Source organism: Peromyscus maniculatus, chromosome 16 (genome assembly GCF_049852395.1).
Source record: "Peromyscus maniculatus bairdii isolate BWxNUB_F1_BW_parent chromosome 16, HU_Pman_BW_mat_3.1, whole genome shotgun sequence".
In the NCBI taxonomy this organism is placed as follows: Eukaryota; Metazoa; Chordata; class Mammalia; order Rodentia; family Cricetidae; genus Peromyscus; species Peromyscus maniculatus.
This window is the reverse complement of record NC_134867.1, coordinates 55,891,338-55,914,835: the sequence shown is the minus strand read 5'-3', so window position 1 is coordinate 55,914,835 and position 23,498 is coordinate 55,891,338. Positions and strand designations below refer to the sequence as shown.

At 41.2% G+C, this 23,498-nt stretch overlaps 1 protein-coding gene across 1 annotated transcript in view; it reads left to right on the top strand.

Moving 5' to 3' along the window:
• Positions 1 to 2,035: 2,035 nt before the first annotated feature.
• Nox3 (NADPH oxidase 3) overlaps positions 2,036 to 23,498 on the top strand; it is a 61,957-nt gene continuing 40,494 nt past the window's right edge. The window contains exons 1-7 of the mRNA XM_006978063.3: positions 2,036 to 2,111; positions 2,693 to 2,788; positions 2,903 to 3,013; positions 4,325 to 4,409; positions 13,345 to 13,490; positions 15,977 to 16,158; positions 21,824 to 21,953. Coding sequence (XP_006978125.2) covers positions 2,064 to 2,111; positions 2,693 to 2,788; positions 2,903 to 3,013; positions 4,325 to 4,409; positions 13,345 to 13,490; positions 15,977 to 16,158; positions 21,824 to 21,953 — 798 coding nt within the window. The 5' untranslated portion in view covers positions 2,036 to 2,063. The remainder of the gene's footprint in view (positions 2,112 to 2,692; positions 2,789 to 2,902; positions 3,014 to 4,324; positions 4,410 to 13,344; positions 13,491 to 15,976; positions 16,159 to 21,823; positions 21,954 to 23,498) is intronic.

The following is a 23,498-nucleotide window of genomic DNA, read 5'->3' as shown; positions in this document are numbered from 1 at the left end:
GAGGTTAGGGTCTTGCCTCATCGGTCCACAGCAAGACAGGAGAGGGAGTGAAAGCATGAAATGGGGCTGAATTTGTCCTTTTAGGGACATGACGCTAACTTACGGCATTTATTCAGTCATATCACTGACTTGGTCACTACTTTCATGTGGGTCTTTCCTTTCAACTCCATGTCACTGAAAATCAGATTTCCAAAAAGTATGAGGGACCCACTGAAACCAGAGCAAGCCTTAGTCTATCAAAGCATCACAAAATTTACAACATAAAAGAAGAGTGATTAACACAGCAGAAGTATTTATTCAGTTTTCAATTATTCACTAGCATACTGAAGAAACCGCAAACCTAATCACACATTACAACTTATTTGTTTGTAATTGATAAGTTAAAATAAATGGATTCCTATAACTTAAATATGTCCAATTTGTAGGAATGCTGTTTGTATCTCTATAGTAGCATTTTGATACACAAATCTATATATTAATATTTCATACAGTGATGGTTGAAAATAAAAGTGCTAGAATCAGAACCAGAGTCGAGTCTGAATCATTCCTTCACCAACTTACTTCGTTTGACCCTCTCCCCACAGTTGTGTGGCAACACTTATGAAATCCTCTTAGAGTCAATGTGTAAGTTAATTGGACAATAAATACTCAAACACTCTTAACTAAGTGTCCAGGTAAATGCAAGTCAACAGAAGTCCACAGCTACTCCTCTTATTAGGTTTTTAATTTTTAGACATTCTTTAAGCACAACTAAACAAATCAACTCTCTGAAAACACAAATGCCATGCAATTCTCCAAATAATTTTTAATTATTTAAAAGATGTTTTTATTTAATCTTAATTTATCTGTATGGGTGTTTTGCCTGAGTGTATGTCTGTGTACCACTTGTGTGCCTGGTCCTGCCAAAGCCAGAAGAGAGTGTCTGATCCCCTGGAAATGGAGTTATAGACACCATATGGGTACTGGGAATTGAACCCGGATCCTTTGGAAGAGCAGCAGCTGCTCTTAACTGCTAGGCCATCTCTCCAGCTCCCTATCTAAAAACTTGATAATGAAAATGTCTGGGCCATAACTAGCCAGAACATTATGTCACTTGATAAAGCTTTGTCTTAGAATCACAGTCACTATATTTAATAACTAAGACTTACACAAAAATCAGAGAATCACCAGCCTTACTGGGAACACCAAAGTATGTGTGCTCCAAGTTGGGGCAGGGCCTTTAGCTCATTGGTGCCAAATACACATGCACACTTATACACATGCATACTCACACACTCACACTCTCACGCACACACAAAGAAGTGTACAATATGCTTTATCAACTCTTTATTTTCTTTTGGTTTTTTTGAGACAGGATTTCTCTGTGTAGCTTTGGAATCTATCCTGAAACTCACTCTGTAGACCAGGCTGGCCTCAAACTCACAGAGATCTGCCTGCCTCTGCCTCCCAAGTGCTGGGATTAAAGGCATGTGCCACCTCTCCCTGGCTATCATCACACTTCTTAAGCTTGCAAGAATTTTCCTATCTGGAAATTTTAGAATCTTTTTCACAATATTCTGAAAAATGGCTCAGTCCCTATTTACTTAGCTCTTGCTCTCTGCCTTCTATTGAGAGGTTTTTGAAAGAGAGGCAGAGGGGGAAAGACTTAAGTAATGTGGGGAATGCTGGGTGGAGGTTCTTTGCTATGCCAGCAGCCTTCATAAATAAGATTATCTCTCAAATTTGCACACAGACTTATTATCATCATGACTGCAATCATGGGGAAGATGAATGGCGCATGGGCATGAAGACAATTTAATGAAATGAGTTTCTTTTCCTTTGAATCCTTTGAAGAAGAGAATCACTAGACAGAAACTTGTATTTACCCAGGTTATGAAGCACGTCAGCTTGGTGATGTGCTCTTGGCACTAAGTCCTTAATTAGAAATTCCTTGAGAGCTGCTTCCAACAGGTGCTCCAAGGCAAAAGGATGAAATGATCTCAAAGGGGAGCCCTTACTAAGCACAGAACACACAGGCTCACGTGAACTGGAAGGAATAACGTGTCGGTAGTAAGAGAAGTGTCATGACGGTGTGCTGGATTTTGAACGAGAGCATGTCCACCGTGGTAGTTGTGAGTATCACTTCTGTTAGTTGTATCTAAGAGTCACTCATTCTTGGGGTGACATTTCTAAAACACTTAGAGTCTGGAAATGTGACATTAGATATGAGACTAAAAACTTGTTAGCAGACATCCATTGAATGTATTTTATTTACCCTTATAGAATCATGCAAAGTTGTTTTCCAGTTCAGTCCATTCTTAAGTATTGAAGTCAAGTAGGTTGTATTGCATGATGCAGACGTGTAGCTCTCTATCGATTGAGGTTTTTGAATTAGCCTGTGGGGTTGTCATTTTTTAGAGTGCTTTAAAGATGTCCCGCCTCTCCTCACCATGTCAATCCCTGTTGCCTTAGAAGAGTCTATGCTTGTCAGTTGACCCCACATATTTAAAACAACTTTAACAAAGTCAGTCATTTATTCTTATCTGTCATCACTGCTAAGATCTAATCTGTAAGAAATAAATGTATGGAGCGGTTCTGATGAATACCGACAAGCTCTCCATTTCATCTGAAAAGACGAAGAGCCCCAAGTGATCCTGAGTGGGGGGAATGGTGGACAATCGCATTGATCATGTCTCCTTTTGTTATATCCTAGCTCTCATGGCTGGCAGTAAATTTCTATCTATTTATTGACACGTTCTGTTGGTACGCCGAAGAGGAGGCTTTCTTTTATACACGAGTTATTCTGGGTGTAAGTAGATTTAATGACAATCTGTTATTGTTTCAGAAAAGAAAGTGCATTCTATTTTTCCAAGCTTCCATGTTTTCACTATCCCTCCTTTTTATGTTTCTGACTTATGGACAGTCTACACTGGCGTGGGCCCGAGCATCTGCAGTGTGCCTGAATTTTAACTGCATGCTAATTCTGTTACCTGTCAGTCGAAACTTCATTTCACTGGTGAGGGGAACGAGTATGGTAAGTACTAAAATATTTTAAGTAAGCTCAGTTGTTTCTTCCTAACATAGTGCAACAGAAGGCTGGAAAGATGACCCAGCAGGTATGAGTGCTTTCCACGCAAGCCTTAGGAGCTGAGTTCAAATCTCCAGATGCCATGAGAAAAAAACGGGGTGTATTTGTATGTGTCTGTAAAACCAGCACTGTTATTAGTTGGAGGCAGGAGGATCACCAGGGACTAACTGGCCACCAACCTAACTCCAGACTCAATAAGGGCCCTTATCTCAAGAATATAGGGCAGAGAGTGGTAAAGTAGGCAGCCTGGTGTTCTCTGGCTTTAGCCTGTATACATGGGTACACACATGCACATACATACACACATGCACCTACACTCCATACAAATACCCCATGCTCACAGTCATACATACTTACTTACACACACACACACACACACACACACACACACACACACACACACACAGAGTTTATACAAGTGTAATTGGAAAACATGTATTTCCTATGAAACTCCCAGTAGTTTGCATTTACACTAGTTAAAACTGAAAGTAAGTACACCCAATTTGACTTTGGTTTTTGCCATTGACACTGGACTCTGTCACTCAACCTTTTCCCACATGGAGATGAAAGGATTATGACGGTTTGAACAAGTATTTCTGACTGTAGGAAGATAAACAAAATACTGAGACGGGCACCACTTAGGAAACATCTCTGAGTCCCTACCACAAGCACACCCACAGGACCCAGATTGAATCTGGTCATTTTAACTGATCAGTGGTAACACCTTTCCTGATTCTATTTATTCCTTCATGCCCATTACCTGCTTTCCTCTGATAATGAAAACAACACGCAGAAAAAATAAGATTGCCAGTCACCTTTATCAGGAGAAATACCTCATTGTGGAATCATCACAGCTTAATGAATATTAGTCATAGATGCAGAGTGGCCTTCTTTGCATAATAAGAAACAGTGTACAGGTCACTTAAAACACATGGGCGTGGGTGGCAGTTACCACTTCCTTGTTCTGTACTAACATACTGACTGAGACATGGCTGTAAGGTTCATTTAAGAGCTTTGAGTTATGGACAGAGAGCTAAGAATTCCAGCATTTGGACTGAGCTGAAATGCCAGCAAAACAGCTGAAAATCTTTTGTTTTCCTGTGATCAGGGGCCACAGGAAAGTCTTTAAGTCTTGTGTCCCCACCTGAAGCAACACAGAGGTCCATCAAGCCTCAGTCTTAACCTCTTAGGTCTCATGGCGTGTTAGATCTGTGTCCACTCCCCTAACTCATTTATTCTTTTATTTTGATACCTCAGTGCTGTAGAGGACCATGGGGAAGGCATCTAGACAAAAACCTCAAGTTCCACAAACTCGTTGCCTATGGGATAGCTGTTAATGCGGGTAAGAGCTTACTAATCATCTAGCGGGTTTGGAACTGTCTCAATGTCTAACTTCAGAGTTTTGTTTGAATCTCTCCCAGTCTTGCCCTTAGAGGAAAGAAACTTTCACCCTTTATCTGACCACATGAAACCTTGTATTTACATTTTTTTCAATTTCTAATCTATACTTAAATGAGTTTTTCCATAATGCCTCAATTATCAAAGGAAGTGAGATTTCCTTTTGTTTGTGAATAAGTGGCTTGTTTGCAATACAGTGACAGATACTACGTAATGCTATTTAAATGAGCATTTTGTTATTTGTATAATCCAGAACTAAAATCAACTTAGAGCCAAAATCTTAATCATATAATAGGAAAATTATTAAAATGGTTATTGCCATTTAATGGATGTTAGATACAGATAGGAGAGCATTCTTTGTGTAGTGAAGATACCTTACTCTTAACTCTGACATCAGAGGCAGGAAAAGGAAAAGAGAAAAGAATGGTCATGTGAACCGGGTTCTGAATAGTATTGAGTTAGTAGACATAAAAGGGTCATGAAAAACACAGATTGTATCAGCATATGAACAGCTATGGTTACTGTTACACTTGTCATTTAAGGAGGAATTAGTATCTATATGCAAGGTTAGTCACCCACGAGGAAGAAAAAAAAAATGAAAGGAGAGGTAGCAATCAGCTGACTTGTGGTTTTGCTGGGAAACAAAGACATTGAAATAAAAGGCCACCGGAACGATAAAGAGTTATGATTCGGGACTCTTCCTCTCAAACTAATTTAACTATAAAATGTTTTCCTCATTTGTTTTTATTCTCTCATGCATAAAAAATAGCAGAGTAAAAGGAACACTCAAAACAAATGTGAATTTAATTAAGCAACAAGACATGACAGACGGTGCCCGAGTGCCAATTAACACAACTTTGGGTGTGCAGCAAGACATGTGGAGAAGATTCTCCCCATTGATTGTCTTAAACGCCACATCAAACCAACTCGAAATATGCTTTACAGAAGGTCTTTGTGGTTTGTGAGGAAATTAGTGTAAAAAAAAAAAATCAAGTCCTAGATGAAACAGCTGGTGGACAGAGGGTTAGCGTTAGTTAGGACAAGGCTGTCTAGCTGCATGTCTCAGGGCCTAGAACACTGTAGAACACACCCGTGTGCTTGGAAATGAGGGGCAATGCCAGTAACTAGGCATCAGCTTGGAAATGGAAGTGGTTTCCACACTTTGAAACTATCAAAAATCAGCATCAGTTTCCCCCTGAGGGCACTGAGCTTCCCACAGCGGGGGGGCCTCCAGGCATAGGCCAGGAAGTGGGAAGGATTCTAGGAATCTCTGGGCTTGTATTAAAATCCTCATAATTCCTTATTTTTTGCATTAAGAATAGAGATTGGACACAGTAAAGAGTCAAGAAGGATCCTCTTACTATACATAGCTTAAAGGCAGACTCAGACTCTGTAAGAAAGTTGTAAGGATATAAAGAAAAGGAGGGGGGCATCAAAATGCATCAGAAAGGAACATAAAGGCTACATGAAAACATGAGTTGGAAAGGCTTTCTTCTTAAACCTCTGAGTATATATTCTTTATATGTGCTCATATGTCATTAGTATGAATGCATAGGTAATATACATAGAATGCCTCCTATGAGCAGGGCACCCTGATAAGACCTATTACCTTTTGAAACCCCTGTGATCGGTGCTATTTCAGGATGATGTGAAATTTAATGTGAGCAGCAGTTACCTGGGATCATGTGACCAGCTTCTTTTTTAGTTCACTATTGCTAGCTGTATGAGCTCAGAGTAGGTCTCCTCAGCACTCTGTGGAATTAAAAGAGCACGATAGCAATACAGTTTCTCTACCTCTGTGAGATATGTAGATTAAATCTGCTCGGGAATCTGAAGAATACAAGGTCATTCGCTCACTTGCTGTAATTGCAAATAAGGTCAAGTTCAAGCCCCAGAGCATGGTAGATGGACTCCACAGCTAACTCGCCACACCCTCATTGACTTGGGTGTTCTCCAGAGTCTTGGATGCCTTTGCTCAGATGTTCCCTCTGCTGAAATTCCCTCTTCTTCATGGTCCTCCCTGAGTAAGACACTATCATACCAAGGAGGACCTACTTGTCTTAGAGCCCATACTTCACCTACATGCCACACTCCCTAAACAAGAGTAATGATCCTGTTTCTGACAGCCTTGGAGGCATGGGGAATCTCTTGAATCTTAGCAGCCATGGTCTGCTACATAAGAAGACTGTAACCAATTTGATCAAAACCCGGTAAGCAGTATCTAGCCACATGCAAGAGAGGCTGGAGGAATTGATAGGAAAGGTACAAGGCACAAATGTCCAAGCTCTGGGTGGATGAAATGGAGTTTGAGGGATGAATGGATTAAAAACCATACTAATCATTCAAGATTATAAATTCACATTCTGCGGCAAGGAGAAAAACCAGAATGTGCTTTCTCCCTCTTCCCCTCAAAAATCTCCAAAGGGCATTAGTATTCTTTCCAACCCACTTCTCTTGAACTCCTGCTGCTCTGCTCTGTTCCTGAATATCTCCTGGGGCTCACCCTGGCAGGGTCAGAGCTGTATCTCGGAGCAGAGTACCCTCATCTGGTCTTCCATGGCAACCAGCCCCACTGCCGTGGTTTCCAGCCCAACAAAGGCAGGATGGTGGAAAGGAAAGTCTCCCCCTCATCCAATCCGTGACAAAGCAATTACTGCATTTCACATTAACTAAGAAATGTGGCTAGCCACTGTGCTTTCAGAGGGGAAAGAAAATAACACTAAGTCCCGGTTTCATAGCTATACCTTGGCTTTCTCATTTGTCCTTCTGCTGTATTCATGGGGGAGCAGCCGCTGTGTCCCTGAGCTGATTTTATTAGCCTCGCCCATTATGCTGCTTTTCAAATAGCCAACTGGCTTAATAGAGGTGTGTAACCTTGGAAGAGATGCATCCGCGGAGAAGTTTGCATGCCAACCTCTAATTTCTCATCCCTTCCTCTAGAAGTTGAACTGCAGGCTCTAATTGGTCGGATCATTAAAGGATGTAATTAGAGACTGGTGGATGTAGGCTAGGGAGGGAGGGAAGAGGTGAAACAATGCTATCTCTAATCAAGGGCATCACCGAAAAGGCAGCGACAGGAGCCGTTTCTTCCTGCCTTACTGCTTGCCTGCCTGTGATAAGCAGGAGCCCCCTCCAACCACGAATAAATCGTGTTCAGGGCCCTGTGAGCCCACTGGTATAAAAATCGTAGTTTCACAGCTTTTACGTTCTCATTAATGTGGATCTTTCTGGATCCCCTGGTCCATGGCAGACCTTGAAGACCCCTCCAATTGAAAAGCAGTACTTGGAGCCTGGGTTTCCCATCAACGGAGGTTGTAAATGGTGACCCACGCAGCTCTTTCCGCAAATTCTGCAGCTTGTGTCTGCCAGGTTTCAGGGGTGTAAAATTACCCTGCGTGCAACTCTTGATGAGTTGCTAAAATTAGCTCACAAACATCAATAAACAGAACAGGGGCAGGTTGAGAAAAGAGGCTACAGAATCAAGTACTGAGAAAATAATGATTTGGAGCTCCCAAGGTAGAGGCAGCCCCAAAGGCACAAGCTCCTCCGGATCTGACCGCTAACAAATTGTTAGGGATCAGTCACCAGTTCCACTGGAGGTACTCAGAGAGCCAAAAAGGCTCCACCCCGAGTCCTGCCTCATGGGTTTTAATGGGCTTTACAAACACATGGCTCACAGTGTGCCAGAATGGATCGGTTCCCTTCCGTACCCGGCATTGGAAAGTCAGTCAGATTCTGGCTTCAGAAGCATGGGGAAGATTCTCTCCTAGGTCCCCGTTTCTATGCCCGCTTTAATTAAGAAGTGGCTAATTCCAGACCCACTGTTATATCTGACAAGCAGGCAGAAGGGTACTAGAACTGACCCCTTTCCAAGATTCCCCTCAATTATATCTCCTTTGATCTCCGGGGGGTGGGGGTGTGTGGGGGACCTAAGAAGGCAAAGAAATACGTAAAAGGCACTTTCTCGGGGCAACCGGCTCTAATTGTAACCTTTATAAATTTTTTTGTCTGCTCCTCAATAAATGTTCCTCATTTAAACTCAGAAGTTCACAGACCAATTAAATGCACATGCACAGCATTGCCAAGATAGCTGGTCTCTTCAAAAGTACTTGGGTGAGAGAATAGAATTGTAGGAAGACTGGCTGATAGCCTGGTGCATTCGGGTGCTCCAGGTACCTCGAGCTCTTGCCAGTACACAACAGTGTACACCATGGAAAGTCCACAGGGGCACACGAGGAGCTCATTTTCAGTCCATGGCATTGGAGTCAGTGCAAACTGAAGATCTCCCATTGAAACCACTCACTATGGAGTTTTGGAAACAAATTAACATACGAATTTCACATCGGTAGGTCCTTTTTGAATGAAAAGTGTTTTCAGTGAGCTTCTGAGAAATGCATGGGCATCACATGATGGAAGAGAGCTAAGATGCCATGTGGGAGTATGGGTATTATTTTTGCCCAATCTACCCATTTGACGGATGGGGAAATAGAGGCAGAAATAAATTAAGTAATTGAAAAGCATCCACTTCGGTATTCTTTCTGCTAGATACTAACACCCAATCTAATATGATGAAAGTATCCCAGTGACTGTGAAGGACAGAAACCAACCACACCAGTATCTTAAACCCATGTCAGAAATAGCTACTGTCATACCACAATGGTTTGATTATTCATATTAAAAAAATAAGATGTATTTTTTTAAGAAAGAGAGAAAATACAATGTCTGAAATGGAACAAAAGCAATACCTTTCCTGTTACTTTCAGGCCCCAGCAGTCTTGAGTTCAACAGCTCATAGATATAATTCTAGTTTTCAACCTAGATCAAATCGAAGAGGAAATAAAGTGTTTATGCAGTCAAACATAAACTCAGGTGGTTTTTACCCAGGGGGTCCCTTCGATAACTAAGATATTACGCATTTAATCTCCTTTGTTAAACCAAACCAAAGGTGGAGAAGGCAGAAGCAAAAGAAATTTAATATATAAACTTTAACGTACATGAAAAATACGAGTAACACAGTTCTAGCATAGTCCCTCAGAGGTCACCTCTCGAGGGGTCCCTTGAGTTTCCTTCTCCTCTTCGGTTAGCGCCTTCAGCTCAAACAGAAGGACACATGGCTATAGAAGTGAATCAGACGCTCCACGTCCCGATTCATCTATTCCACATACTTTTGTAGCACTGTTAGATTCTCATGTGGAAGTCAACCTAATAGGAAACAGATTGTGGTCAACAACTCATTACAAGAGAAAGGAGTGCTAGAGAAGCGGTGTCTTCCTGACAGCTGGCTATCGATGACACATTGGTAAGCCAGTCCCATAATATAATAGGGAAATCAGTTCCTAATCCTGTGAAATGGGAATGCCCCCGGTACCTGTCTCCATGGAGAGAGAATGAAGGGAAGCAAAGGGCAAAGAAGTGAGTGGGGAGAGGGGTAAAATGGAAACGAACTCTTAGGATGACTGCGGTGATGACCTCAAACACCAGGGTAGAGCCTTCGCCTTAGAGACAGGGTGGTGCCACACCAAAGGACCCAAGTAAGACAACCCTTGATCTAGGTTCACAGGAGCAACTATTCAGAATAAATAGCAAAGTCAGTCAAAATAAAGCATACAGCCCATATGTCCAAAGATTGGCCTTGAGGTCACATAAGCAGGTTTTCATCTATCCTTCACCATTGTCCTTTTGAATACTGGTCTGTAAAATGAGGCTTAGTGCCTGTAAACCAAATCAAGTGATACAGCATCGTCGACAGTGTCCGGTATGCAGTAAGCATTCTGTATAGGTTAGCTAAAAATTATTTTTTATTTTTATTAAAATAAAAAAAAGATTTTAAAAATTAGGTCAATTATCAGAAATTTAGGAATTATGGGTGATGTCTATGTTAAATTTAGCAAGCAGTTCCCATTTTACCTACACCAGAAGGTTGATGGCAGGTGAGCCTTCCTCTTCTTGGATTCCTGGGCTGAGCAAGAGACCCCCTTTGCAGACATGGACATATCCGGTGATGGAGTTTGAGTATGGTCCATTTTCATTCCTCTGTGGAAATATATAATGCTGGGTATTTTATAAAGAAAATAGATTTGCTTATGAAGTGGAAACACTAAACAATATGGTGCAAATTCCTTCAAGCGGCCCCGAGCTATGCTACATCAGGGCAGACAGCATTGTGTCTGGACCACACAGAGAGGGGATCATTGGGACACCTGGAGCCAGAGCACAGGGAGGTCTAGTAATGACCTCTCCCTTCAGGACCACCTCTTAAAGGTCTCATCACTCCTCAACATTACCAAACCAGTGTTACCATGCAAACCTTAGCAGGGACAAACTACACACAAACCATGACCGTTCCTAAGGAGAAAACACACTATTTATTGGATGAAAACCTCACGGAACTCATAAGAAGGCAATAAAGATGATAGCTACAGAAACACTATCACAAGCTTTACTTTCTTTGGGGAGCTGCAGAAGTATGCCCGACTTAACTTTCAATTTAAAGCTGAAAGAAAACCACACCAGAAATATACATCAATAAACATACGTCTCCAATCAGATTATAGTCAATTGATTTCTTGACCCTTTATTTTTAACCCCTCTGTCTTTCTGTAATCTCAATGTCATTTAGTAAATAATTATGAAATAGTTACTGGTGTCCAGCTGAGGTTTCAAGGAGGGACAAGTATCGACGAGTCAAAGTCCTTTGGAGACATGCAAGCACAAATAAATGTTCAGAACAGTACTTTCTGAGAAGCTGTAATCAAATATTGTGTGTGTGTGTGTGTGTGTGTGTGTGTGTGTGTGTGTGTGTGTGTCTGTGTGTCTGTGTCTCTGGGTGTGTGTCTCTGTGTGTGTATGTGTGTGTGACTGAAGAGTGTGTATACAAAACAACTTTTGAATGGAGTTTTAAAGCATGAGCAAGCAGAGCTTTACTACTCAGAAAAGGAACTGATTTTGATAGAAGGAGCTCAGGTAAGAAAAAAAGATAATTCTGCTAAATGGAAGAAGGCATGTCTAAATAAGTGCACAGCTATGACCAGAGACACCAAAGTAGCAGCAGTGTTTGCAGAAGGCTTGTGTGTGTGCATTCACGCATGCGCACGTGGGTCTATGGAGGCCCGAAGTTGGCATTGGGTATCTTCCTCAGTTGTTTTCTATCTTATATTTTTGAGACAGAGTCTCTCTGTGAGCCTGGAGCTCACCATATTTCTTAGCTAGACTGGCTGGCCAGCAATTCCAAGTATCTACCTCTTTCCCCACCTCTGCCCCACCCAGTATTGAGGTCATAAACCTGCACTGCTGTGCCCAGCTCCTATACAGGTGCTAGAGACAGGGCTCAAGTCTTCACACTTACATAGCAAGCCCTTTCCTGGCTGAGCTTCCCCCCATCCCCAATACTCTCAGAAGCTGCTTGGTTTTCATTTCCCTTCATTCTGCCCCACCTCTAATCACAGCGAACAATCATGGAGGATGCTACAACACACCCACAATGTGTATAGACTATAATAGCAGCTGGCACAGCTACTTCCCATTGTGGATGCAGAAGAAGTTATGAAAGTGGGAAAACTGTGTAACTATATTTCACACTTGAGTCTGATCACAATGGTATGTGTCAACTGGCCACCCACCTTGGTCTCCATGGGGATAACGGGACTGCTGGCTTCCCAACAGAGTTCTCAAGCTAGGAGAGAGCAGCGTGGATGCAGAATCTTCAGGCCAAATCATACTGCATCCTTGAATTTGTCCTGTTTACCTAGAATTTAAACATCAACTCTCAGAATTAGATAGCACACTGTACTTAACAGCACAGAAAGAATGTTTGGTTCCACAAACACTGCTTCATTTAAATTCTGTGAGAATCATCGCGTGTGTGTGTGTGTGTATGTGTGTGTGTGTGTGTGTGTGTGTGTGTGTGTGTGTGTGTGTGTGGTGTAGATGTATAAGGGCATATATATGTATGTACCTATACACACACATACATGTTAAAGTATATAGAGAGGTACAGAAAATATGTCTGAGAAAAATGCAAAGCCAATATCTCCCTGGTATCAACCTATATGTCAAATAAACGTCTATTGCTGTGTATGATGCATAGTATTCTGAAAAATAATTCTTTCTGACTTCTTTGGGAAGCTTTGTATTTCTATTTACATCAACATATCATCTTTCTTTATAAATTACATTGTCTATATAACTGTCTTGTTAGGACCACTATTGTGTTATGATGAAACACCATAACTAAAAAAGCAAGTTGGGGAGGAAAGTTTGTCTCCATCACTGAGGAAGTCAGGGCAGGAGCTCAAACAAGGCAGGATCCTAGAGCCAGGAGCTGATGCAGAGGCCATGGAGGGGTGCTGCATACTACCTTGCTCCCCATGGCTTGCTCAGCCTGTTTTCTTATAGAACCCAGGACCACCAGCCCAGGGATGGCTCCACTCAACAATGGAGTAGGCCCTATCATATCAATCACCAATTAAGAAAATGCCCTGTAGACTGGCTCACAGCTTCCAATAGAGGCATTTTCTCAATTGAGATTCCTCCTCTTAGGTGACTCTAGTTTGTGTCAAGTTGACATAAAACTAACCAGCACAATAACTATGTCTTGATATCATGACTTACATCACTTCCAAAATGATTATATATTTGAAATTAAATCATGGCAAATTGAGATTACTTTATTTCTTAATATAATTAAAATGCATGTGGTAAACCATACACCATATGTCCCACTCTATTCAAGACACTGGGGAAAATGCACAAATAAGTCATTTATCCTTGGCAATTGCCAAAACCATAACAGAGAAACTTAAGGTAGCAGCATGATATTTTGAAAGAATTCAAAGGGATGAGTTTAATACAGCTTATGTCCGATGTCTCTTCTTCCTCAGTGATCCACATTGTGGCACATTTGTTCAACATGGAACGTTACCACCTGGGTCAGGCCAAGGATGCTGAGGGGCTGCTGGCTGCACTTTCCAAACTTGGCAATGCACCAAATGAGAGCTACCTCAATCCAGTCCGCACCTCGTCTACGGTGAGTTCGTGCATGATAACCAGCCTCGCCTCTGCAGAAGCCTTCTCTTCCAGTCCCTGAACCAAGAGCAATAGATTTCAAAAGCTTTATATAAAAGAGCTAGATAAAAGAGGTTCCTGCCAAATGTTAATATCCATTTCACCTTTCTTTTTGAAAAGCTAGTTTTCCAACCATTAATGTGGCTGGAAGGATATGAGCAAGGAGAAAACATACGCTGCTTAATTAATTTATAGTAAAAGTATATACATGATATTTTAGAAATGCAAAAACCTATTAAAGCCCTAATATTATGAATTTTAAAAGTGGCTCCTGATCATATTTCCTTCACTGATGTTAGATTCATAAAGCATATAGCATCTAAATCCAGAAATGATAAAGTGGATGCTTCATTTTCAACCTGCAAATCATTTTCTGGGTCTGTTCTCTGCACCTCCTATTCTGGCACATGAGTGAACAGCTGGTTTGCCAAACCAAATACTGATCGAAGAAGGTCATTTCAGAATGACAACCACATGGCCAGTGATTCCATTAGTGCTAATATCTAAAGGCACAGAGTAGTAGTGTCTCTGGGAAGAGAAAAGTAAAATCAGCCACAGCATACTATAGTAAAGGTAGAGGCAAAGACCTTTCTCTCCCTCATCTCACTCTTACATCTTCTCTTACTGGTTTACCCAAACATTTTTCTATGGACTGACATATTGGAACAAAGACCAATTTTTTTTTGCCTAGAAAAAATAATCTGTTTTCTAAGAAAAGTCTTAAGGCCATACACCCCATCCATAGGGGTCTCCCTGACTGTTATTACCTGGGCCCTATCTATAAGCAGTGGATTTGCTCATGTTCCTTTATCTGAGAAGGAAAATTCAGATTATAGTTAGGAAGAGATTCTTCCAAGTCAAATTCTTGATTCTCTCATGAAGGCTTACAACATCAGGCCATTAATAAACTGAATTCCCTTTTCTTAACTGACAGCAATTAGAAGCACAAATTTCATAGCTACAAATCAAAACTACAGATGCCCTAAGCATGCAGAAATGCCTTTAATGCCATTTTGTTGAATCTCAGAATTTATCTGGCCACCTGTTTGGGTCTACATTTTCCCCTACTAAGGCTTTACAAAATTCACTGCTCACCAGAGACTCAAGAATAAATCTCAACATCTTGAAGAGACTATGCAATAAATAGTATTTATTATAAATAACCTTTAAAGCAATTTAACAAGCTAATTAAGCTACTTCAAACACAGTTGTTTCAAAATTTTAGAAGCAATATACTATGTAAGTACTAATTAAGCTCAGAAGCCCCTCTAATTTGGGCATTTGAAGAGATGATTATCAATAACTCGAAACATACATTGAAGCAATTCATAGGCAATGCACTGGGATTGCCTTAAACTATTCATGGCAATCAGACCAGTCCATAAATGTATCACATGGAAACAAGGAGAAATCGCTTTAACAGTTTTTTTTAAAAAAAGATTTTTAAATTAGCACATCAAATGCTGTAAATTGACTTCTAAAGTTCTGAGTGTACTTATAAAAAAATCTTTAAAATGTTTTCCATATACCCTCTTTCAGCTTTATTCCACTTTTCTATTCTGTGAAAAGAAGAAAGTAAACAATGGAGAAGTCCCTGTCCAAATTACTTCCAAATCTCAAAGCAGCCTAAATTAATGAGGTTTTACTGACAAAAGATATAGTGTGAGTTTATTGAGCTGGTAGTTGGCTCAGTGATGGGAACACAGGGTATGAATACTAATGGCAAAGCAAGAATATGGGAACTCACAATAAAAACAAAATGCTTCGCAATTAATATTCTTAAAGGCTACTTAACTGCCCCTCATACTCATGGGTCAGAATCCTGCTCTTTGGGGAGTACCCACCAGATAAGAATAGCTGTACTCTTATTGATCACAGAGGATTTACCAAGCCTTAGACCAAGCCCCCCTGAGATAATGTGAAGGAAATGCAAGTCATGGTCTTTCCAATTAAAAAGCTAGAGCAAGGCATAACCACCAGGGGAACAGAGCATGCGACTGCTTTATTAGGAGTGCCCCTAAGGAACCTCTCCCCAAAAAAGTGTTTATTAATGTGAAGATGCAATTAAGCATGGCGAGCCACATTTTTAATCTTAAAAAAATTAAAAACTTGAAATTTGAGCTTATTCCGCAGCATTGTTCTTCAAATGTTTTCTAGTACAAAATAGTAGGTTTGACAATAAAATTAATTCGTGCAAATGGAAAAATATGTACTTAATGGCATGGCATTTTATAAAATTTGAGCAAAGTAAATAAATCCCCAGGGTAAGACAGGGGAAGAAAGAAAAATTTGCACAGCTGGTTTCTTGAAGTGTACCTGGACCTTCTTGAGGTCCTGTGCGCTGAAGCAAAATACTCTAAATTGCTCTTTGCCTGGGTCCTCTAGTACTGATCCTGAGCCAAGTGCAAAATTCCAAAATATTGATTTGGTGGTCCTCGTATCTCCTAGAGCACAACCACTGAGCTGCTAATGACAATCTCAGGGATTACTGGCCTGGTGATCTCTCTGGCTTTGATCTTGATTATGACCTCTTCAACTGAGTTCATCAGGCGGACTTCTTATGAGCTCTTCTGGTATGCACACCACATTTTCATCTTCTTCTTCATCAGTCTGGCCATCCATGGAGGAGGGTAAGTCCATGTTACACTCAGGGTGCTCAGATCTGTGTCTCTATGTATACACATTCCCTGACTATTGTGAAATTGTGACTAAGCATTATTGAACATGGTTAAGCAAGTATTTGGAAAGTCCTTTGAGTGGTAGATCTGGGTGGTGTGGCTGATCTACTTTTGGTTCTTTGAGAATGTTCCACACTTAGTTTCATAGCTGCTGCACCAGTTTCCAACCACACCAACAGTGAATAAAGGCTCCCTTGCCCCTGCATCCTCACCAGCATTTCTTCTCAGCTGTTTTCTCAATCTTAGCCATTTTGACAGGCTCAAGATGAAATCTCAGAGTAGTTTCAATCTGCATTGCTCTAATTGCTAAGGATGCTAAACACTTTGAGATGTTTCCTTTTTTATAAATATTTTTATTTTATAATTAATTTAATTTTATATATCAGCCATGGATTCCCCTGTCCTCCCTCCTCCCACCCCCATCCTTCCCCCCAGTCCACCCCCTATTCCCACCTCTTCCAAGGCAAGGTCTCCCCTGGGGAGTCAGCCCAGCCTGGTAGATTCAGTTGAGACAGGTCCAGTCCCCTCCTCCCAGGCTGAGCAAAGTGTCTCAGCATAGGCCCTAGGTTCCAAACAGCCAGCTCCTGCACTAAAGACAGGTCCTGGGCCCACTGCCTGGGGGCCTCCTAAATAGTTCAAGCTCATCAACTGTCTCACTTATCCAGAGGGCCTGATCCAGTTCCATGGGGGCTCCTCACCATTGGTCCACAGTTCATGTGTTTCCACCAGTTTGGCTATTTGTCCCTGTGCTTTTTCCAATCATGGTCTCGGTATCTCTTTCTCATATAATCCCTCCTCTCTCTCACCAATTGGACTCCTGGAGTTCCACCTGTGGTTTGGCCATGGATCTCTGCATCTGCTTTGACCAGTCACTGGATGAGGGTTCTATCATGACAGTTAGGTTGTTCAGCCATCCGATCACCAGAGTAGGTCAGCTCAGGCACTCTCTCCACCATTGCTAGTAGTCTACAGTGGAGTCATCTTTGTGGATTTCTGGGGACCTCTCTAGCACTCTGCCTCTTCCTATTCCCATGGGGTCTTCATTCATCATGGTATCTCTTTCCTTGTTCTCCCACTCTGTTCCCATTCCAGCTGGGACCTCCCTCTCCCCTAAGCTCTCTTTCCCCCGACCCTTGCCCTCCGTTACCCCCCTCACCCCAGTTTGCTCATGTAGATCTCACCCATTTCTCTGTTGCTAGGCAATCCCTGTGTCTTTCCTAGAGTCCCCCCTTCTGGCTAGCCTCCCTGGAGTTGTAAGTTGCAGTCTGGTTATCCTTTGCTTCACATCTAGTATCCACTTATGAGTGAGTACATACCATGTTTGTCTTTTTGAGTCTGGGTTACCTCACTCAAGATAATATTTTCTAGTTCAATCCATTTGCCTGCAAACCTCATGATGTCATTGTTTTTCTCTGCTGAGTAGTAGTCCATTGTGTATATGTACCACATTTTATTCATCCATTCTTCAGTTGAAGGGCATCAAGCCCTTATCCAAACTAACCAAAAGGCAGAGAGAGAGCATCCAAATTAGCAAAATCAGAAATTAAAAGGCAGACATAACAACTAACAACGAGGAAATCCAGAGAATCATCAGGTCATACTTAAAAAACCTGTACTCCACAAAACTGGAAAATCTAAAAGAAATGGATAATTTTCTGGATAGGTACCACATACCTAAGTTAAATCAAGACCATATAAACTATTTAAATAGACCAATAACCCCTAAGGAAATAGAAACAGTCATTAAAAGTCTCCCAATCAAAAAAAAAAAAAAAAACCCAGGACCAAATGGATTCAACGCAGAATTCTACCAGATTCAAAGAAGAGATAATACCAATACTCTTTAAATTGTTCCACACAATAGAAACAGAAGTAACATTACCAAACTCCTTCTCTGAGGCTACAATTACCCTGATTCCCAAGCCAAACAAAGAAAGAGAACTACAGACCATTTTCCCTCATGAACATTGACACAAAAATACTCAATAAAATATTGGCAAATAGACTCCAAGAACACATCAAAACAGTTATCCACCATGATCAAGTAGGCTTCATCCCAGAGATGCAAGGGTGGTTCAACAAACAAAAGTCTGTCAATGTAATACACCATATAAACAAACTGAAAGAAAAAACCACATGATCATCTCAATAGATGCTGAAAAGGCCTTTGACAAAATCCAACACCCCTTCATGATAAAGGTCTTGGAGAGATCAGGAATACAGGGAACATACCTAAACATAATAAAGGCAATTTGCAGAAAGCCAACAGCCAACATCAAAGTAAAATGGAGAGAAACTCAAAGCGATTCCACTAAAATCAGGAACAAGACAAGGCCGTCCACTCTCCCCATACTTATTCAATATAGTACTTGAAGTTCTAGCCAGAGCAATAAGACAACATAAAGAGATCAAGGGGATACATATTGGAAAGGAAGAAGTCAAGCTTTTACTATTTGCAGATGACATGATAGTATACATAAGTGATCCCAAAAATTCGACTGAGGTATTTCTTATCTGTTTTTATTTCTTCTTTTGAGATCTCTCTGTTCAGATCCATAGCTCATGTTTTAATTGGGTTCTTTGTTTTAACCATGGTTTCTGAATTCTTTGTATATTGTGGACATTAATCCCCTATCAGATGTACAGATAACAAACATTCGCTCCTGCTCTGGAGCATCCTTTTCACTTAATTGTTTCCTTCGCTGTACAGAGATTTTTAGTTTTCTGAAGTCACATTTGTCAACTGTTGGCCTTAATTCTTGAGTGAAAGAAGACCTATTCAGAAAGTCCCTTTCTATACCTATGTCTTGTAGGATTCTGTCTATGTGTTCTTCTAACTGTATCAGTGTTTTCAGGTTTCCCACTCAAGTCTTTGATCCATTTGAAGTTGATATTTGTGCGGGGTAATACATATGGGTCTAATTTCACTCTTCTGCATGTAGAAACCCTGTTCTCCCAGCATCCTTTGTGGAAGATGCTGTCTTTCCTCCAGTGTGCATTTTTGGCATCTTTGTCACGTATTAGATGGCTGTAATGATGTGTAGTTATGTTTGAGTCTTCTACTTTGGGTCATGGATCTACAGGTCTGTATTTGTTCCAGTACCATGCTTCTTTTATAACTATGTCTCTTAATGTACTTTAAAGTAAGATATGGTAATCCCCTCAGCATTGTTCTTTTTTCTCAGGATTGCTTTAACTAGCTGGGGTCTTTTGTGGTGCTATATTGATTTTAGTATTTTTTCCTACTTCTGTGAATAATGTCATCGGAATTCTGATTAGGGTTGTACTGAGTCTGCAATGTGAAAATGGTTGTTTTTCACAACATTAATTCTATCAATCCATGAGTATAAGCAGTCTTTCCACTTTCTAGTATTTTCTTCCATTTCTTTCTTTAGAGATTTAATTTTTTCACTATAAAGGTCTTTCACCACTTTGAAAGTTTATTTCTAGACATCTTTGAGGCTTCTGTGAATAGGAATACTTTCATAGTCTCTTTTTCAGTTTGTTTTCTGTTAGTATGTAGGAAGCCTGCTGGTGTGTTCCAAAAAGCCAGCTCATGCACTAGGGTCAGGTCCCAATCCCACTGCCTGGGGGCCCCCTATACAGTTCAAGCTAAACAACTGTCTCACTTATCCAGAGGGCCTAGTCCAGTACCATGGGGGTTCCTCAGCTATTGGTCCACAGTTCATGTGTTTCCACTAGTTTGGCTAGTTGTCTCTGTACTTTTTCCACTCATGGTTTGGAACCTAGTGCCAATGGTGAGACACTTTGCGCAGCCTTGGTACAGGAAGGAGGGGCTTGGACCTGCCTCAACTGAATGTACCAGGCTCTGCTGACTCCCCATTGGAGACCTTGCCTTGGAGGAGGTAGGAATGGAGGGGGGGGGGGTGGAGGGGAGGCTGGAGGGCGGGAGGAGGCAGGACAAGGGAATCTGTGGTTGGTATGTAAAATGAATAGAAAAATCTCTTAATAAAAAATTTATTAAAAATAACAAAAAAAAAGAAATTTCAGTGTGATCCTCCTTTTAACATGGAAAATCTTTCTGTACTCCTCTAAACCTATTTCCCCTGCACCCACATCCCTTCTATCGGAACATAAGTGGATCCCAATGGTCAGTAACTTGCTGAAGATGTTTTTGTGCACAAACAGTATCTCACAGGAGGATGCTGGAGTTATTGCAACCTTGCTGAAAGGCTTATTTGGGGATAAGGACCTTATTTAATCTCATCTTGACATATTCTGCAGCTACTGTTTACATCAAAAGTGATTTGCAAGTTCTATACAAAATGCTAAGTAGTTGTAGGATTGCAGGAAGGCATTAAAGGTCACTAATCTACCTATTACGCAATGGTATAAACAGAGAAATTTTAAACTTTTTATTTTTTAAAATAACATGCATACAGAATGATCTAGAACCTCCTGTAGAAAGCATGGGGATGGTTGCCTAACATCTAAGGATGAAGGTACCAAAATGCATGGTGTCTACAATATGCCTCCCATTTATCATTCACCCACCTTCGCTGACCATCATTTGTGCCCTGGGGATTCACAAATAGTCTTGCTTACCTGACTCAAAAGAATGTTACCAAGTTTGAGTGACTTACAAGGAAGAGTCAGAGGCTAACATGTCATTTCCAACTGACATCACACTATTCCCAAGAGCTTCCCTACCTCCCACCTACACACACACACACACACACACACACACACACACACACACACACACACACACACACACATCCTGTAATACCAAAGGAGACTACTACTCCACAGCCAAGACATGTGTCTCTGAGATGCTGATGTTTCTGGTCTATGAGAACCTAGTTTCTCAAAATAAACCAATGCTTCTTCTTCATAAAGCACCCAGGAATTGAGCAGCTCCCAGATTCTATTACCTCAGTGGTGTAAAGTCGTCCTGTGAGTTGATGCCAAAGCAATTTGCAAAGGTCAGTTAGTCATGCATCTGTAACAAATGCAATACAGTAGGATTACCGGACTCTTTATCCAGTGCTCCATTCATTCAGGACTCTTTCTACTTTTAAATGTATCAATACAGCCTCAAAGACACCTTTCAAAGTGACCTGTTTTGACCTTGTCAAATGCTAAGCCCACTAGTGGTCACTGGGGGGAAAAATACCATTATTCTGGGCACTTCTTTTGACTTATTCACTTGAAACTTCTAAGCGCTCAGAAACAAGCTAAGAAGGGTAGAAGTTAAATCAATCTGCAAAAGGAACCAATCGTACAAAGTTAGCCAATTAGCCCAAATCAGCAATCAGAGCGAGATGAAACTTAATTAAATTCAACAGTCTACAAAAGGATGTGTTCAAACAATTTCCTTCATTATGAATTCTCTAATATAGACACTTTCAATGTGACACAGGAGACCACAGAGGGGCACTTCTTTTCTGGGATCTTCAAAGTTATCCAAAGCTTTTTAAATGCCTATTTTTAAAGATGCCGAGGGAAGTGAGAGGCAGCCGAAGTTTCAAGAGATGGGAGTGCTTTTCTGGAACCCACTGCAGAGTATAAATCTGTGCAAAGACACCGCACAAAATCAGCTTGACATGTTTTGTGCTTTGTGTTTTGGTGTGGTGTATGTGTGTGTTTTTCTAAGTCGGATTGTTCGAGGCCAAACGCCAGAGAGTCTCCGGCTCCACAATGTCACCTTCTGCAGAGAGCACTATGCCGAATGGGAGGCAGCTGCTTTGTGCCCGGTACCTCAATTTTCTGGCAAAGAACCTTCGGTAAGAGTGAACCCAGGAGCTTTTTAAAAATAACTGTCCCCACAGTTAAAATAACGAGAGCTTTTATAGACTTGAAAAAAGAAGCCGCCCATGTCACCACTAGGTGAAGCCAACTTTTTATTAAGTGGGCTAATGGAGAAATCGAGTTATGGATAATTTTAAAAGAGATTTACTGCCAAAAGCACTTTATGCGGCTTTGAAATGTGTGCTACTCAGGCTTAAATATGGATGTCTGATATTGCAGGACTTCATAACAGCAGAGTAATGGCTCCGAGGGAGCTAGCCTGGTGACTCACCACCCTCTGCCTCCTCACTAGCCCTCCGCCTGTCTCCTGAGTAACTGAGAGGACCAAGCCTCTTCATAAACTTACCTTCTTTCTTTCTACAACTTTTTGCAATCCAAAGAATTAGGGGTGTCCAATTGCTTTTGTTCAAATGAAACTCAATGTTAGCCAAGAATAGATTTAATTAGCTTGAGTATTAATTTAGTGATTTTTGAAAGGGACGTTTTCTGGGTATGCAGCAGGCATTGCAGTCAGTAACATCAGTGAACAGGAACAATACTCCTGTTGGGTCTCCAATATATTAGGAAAGTACAAACCTTTGTTTTAACTGGATGATTGACACGTGGCAGGAAGTACACGAAGTACCTACATTAAAAGGAGGAGGAGGAAGCGGAGGCTGTAGTTTGGTAGACTGTTTGCCTAGTGCACACCAAGCCTTGAGTTTAAACCCCAGCACCCCAGCAGGCAGGGAACCATGTGTCTGTAACCTCAGCACTCAGAGCATAGAAGCAGGAGAATCATCAGCTACACGGGGGGTCCCCCCAAAGCCTAACCATCTCGGAAGATAAGAGACCTTGTCTCAAAACAAACAAAAATGGAAAATGAAAATGAGGAGGCAGCAAGCGCCCAAAATGTGTATCATTTAAAATGGGATAATAGAATATAATAGCATATAAATTGTGAGGATTGGGGAAGTTAAACAATGCCATCCGAAGAATATCAATAATCATTTTTTTAAAGTTCTCGAATACAGTAAATCCACTGTCATATTTTAAGGGTGAAACTGCTGGGAGAAATGTTTAAAACTGAGAGACGTGCCCATTAGACTGTGGTTCCTTTAATGGCTGGTATAGATTGTCTCTGTCTTAAACTCAACTCTCGGTAGTCACTATCTAGCCTGCATATTAATGAAGAACATGAATACCTCTCTAAAATTTTCAGCCACAGCATCTCCATTAAAAAAAAAATCAATACTCTCCCACACCTCATGAATACAGACCAGGGCCTGCTTCCAGCAGTGTACGTTGGCATTAATTATGATTAAGAGGGGGGGACTTCCCCCACCTCTTGCTAACTCCCCCGTTACACCTCTTTGCACACCCAAACTCACAGCGTCACTCTTGCCCATTATTTTTAATGGATCCTGATCCAAAGCGTGTGTGGGCTGTGCAATTACCGCTTGGCTGGGCTGTACAATATTCCCTCTGATGTCTTATGGACGCTGGACCAGAAAGGCATTCCAAGGACACCGAGGGGTCCG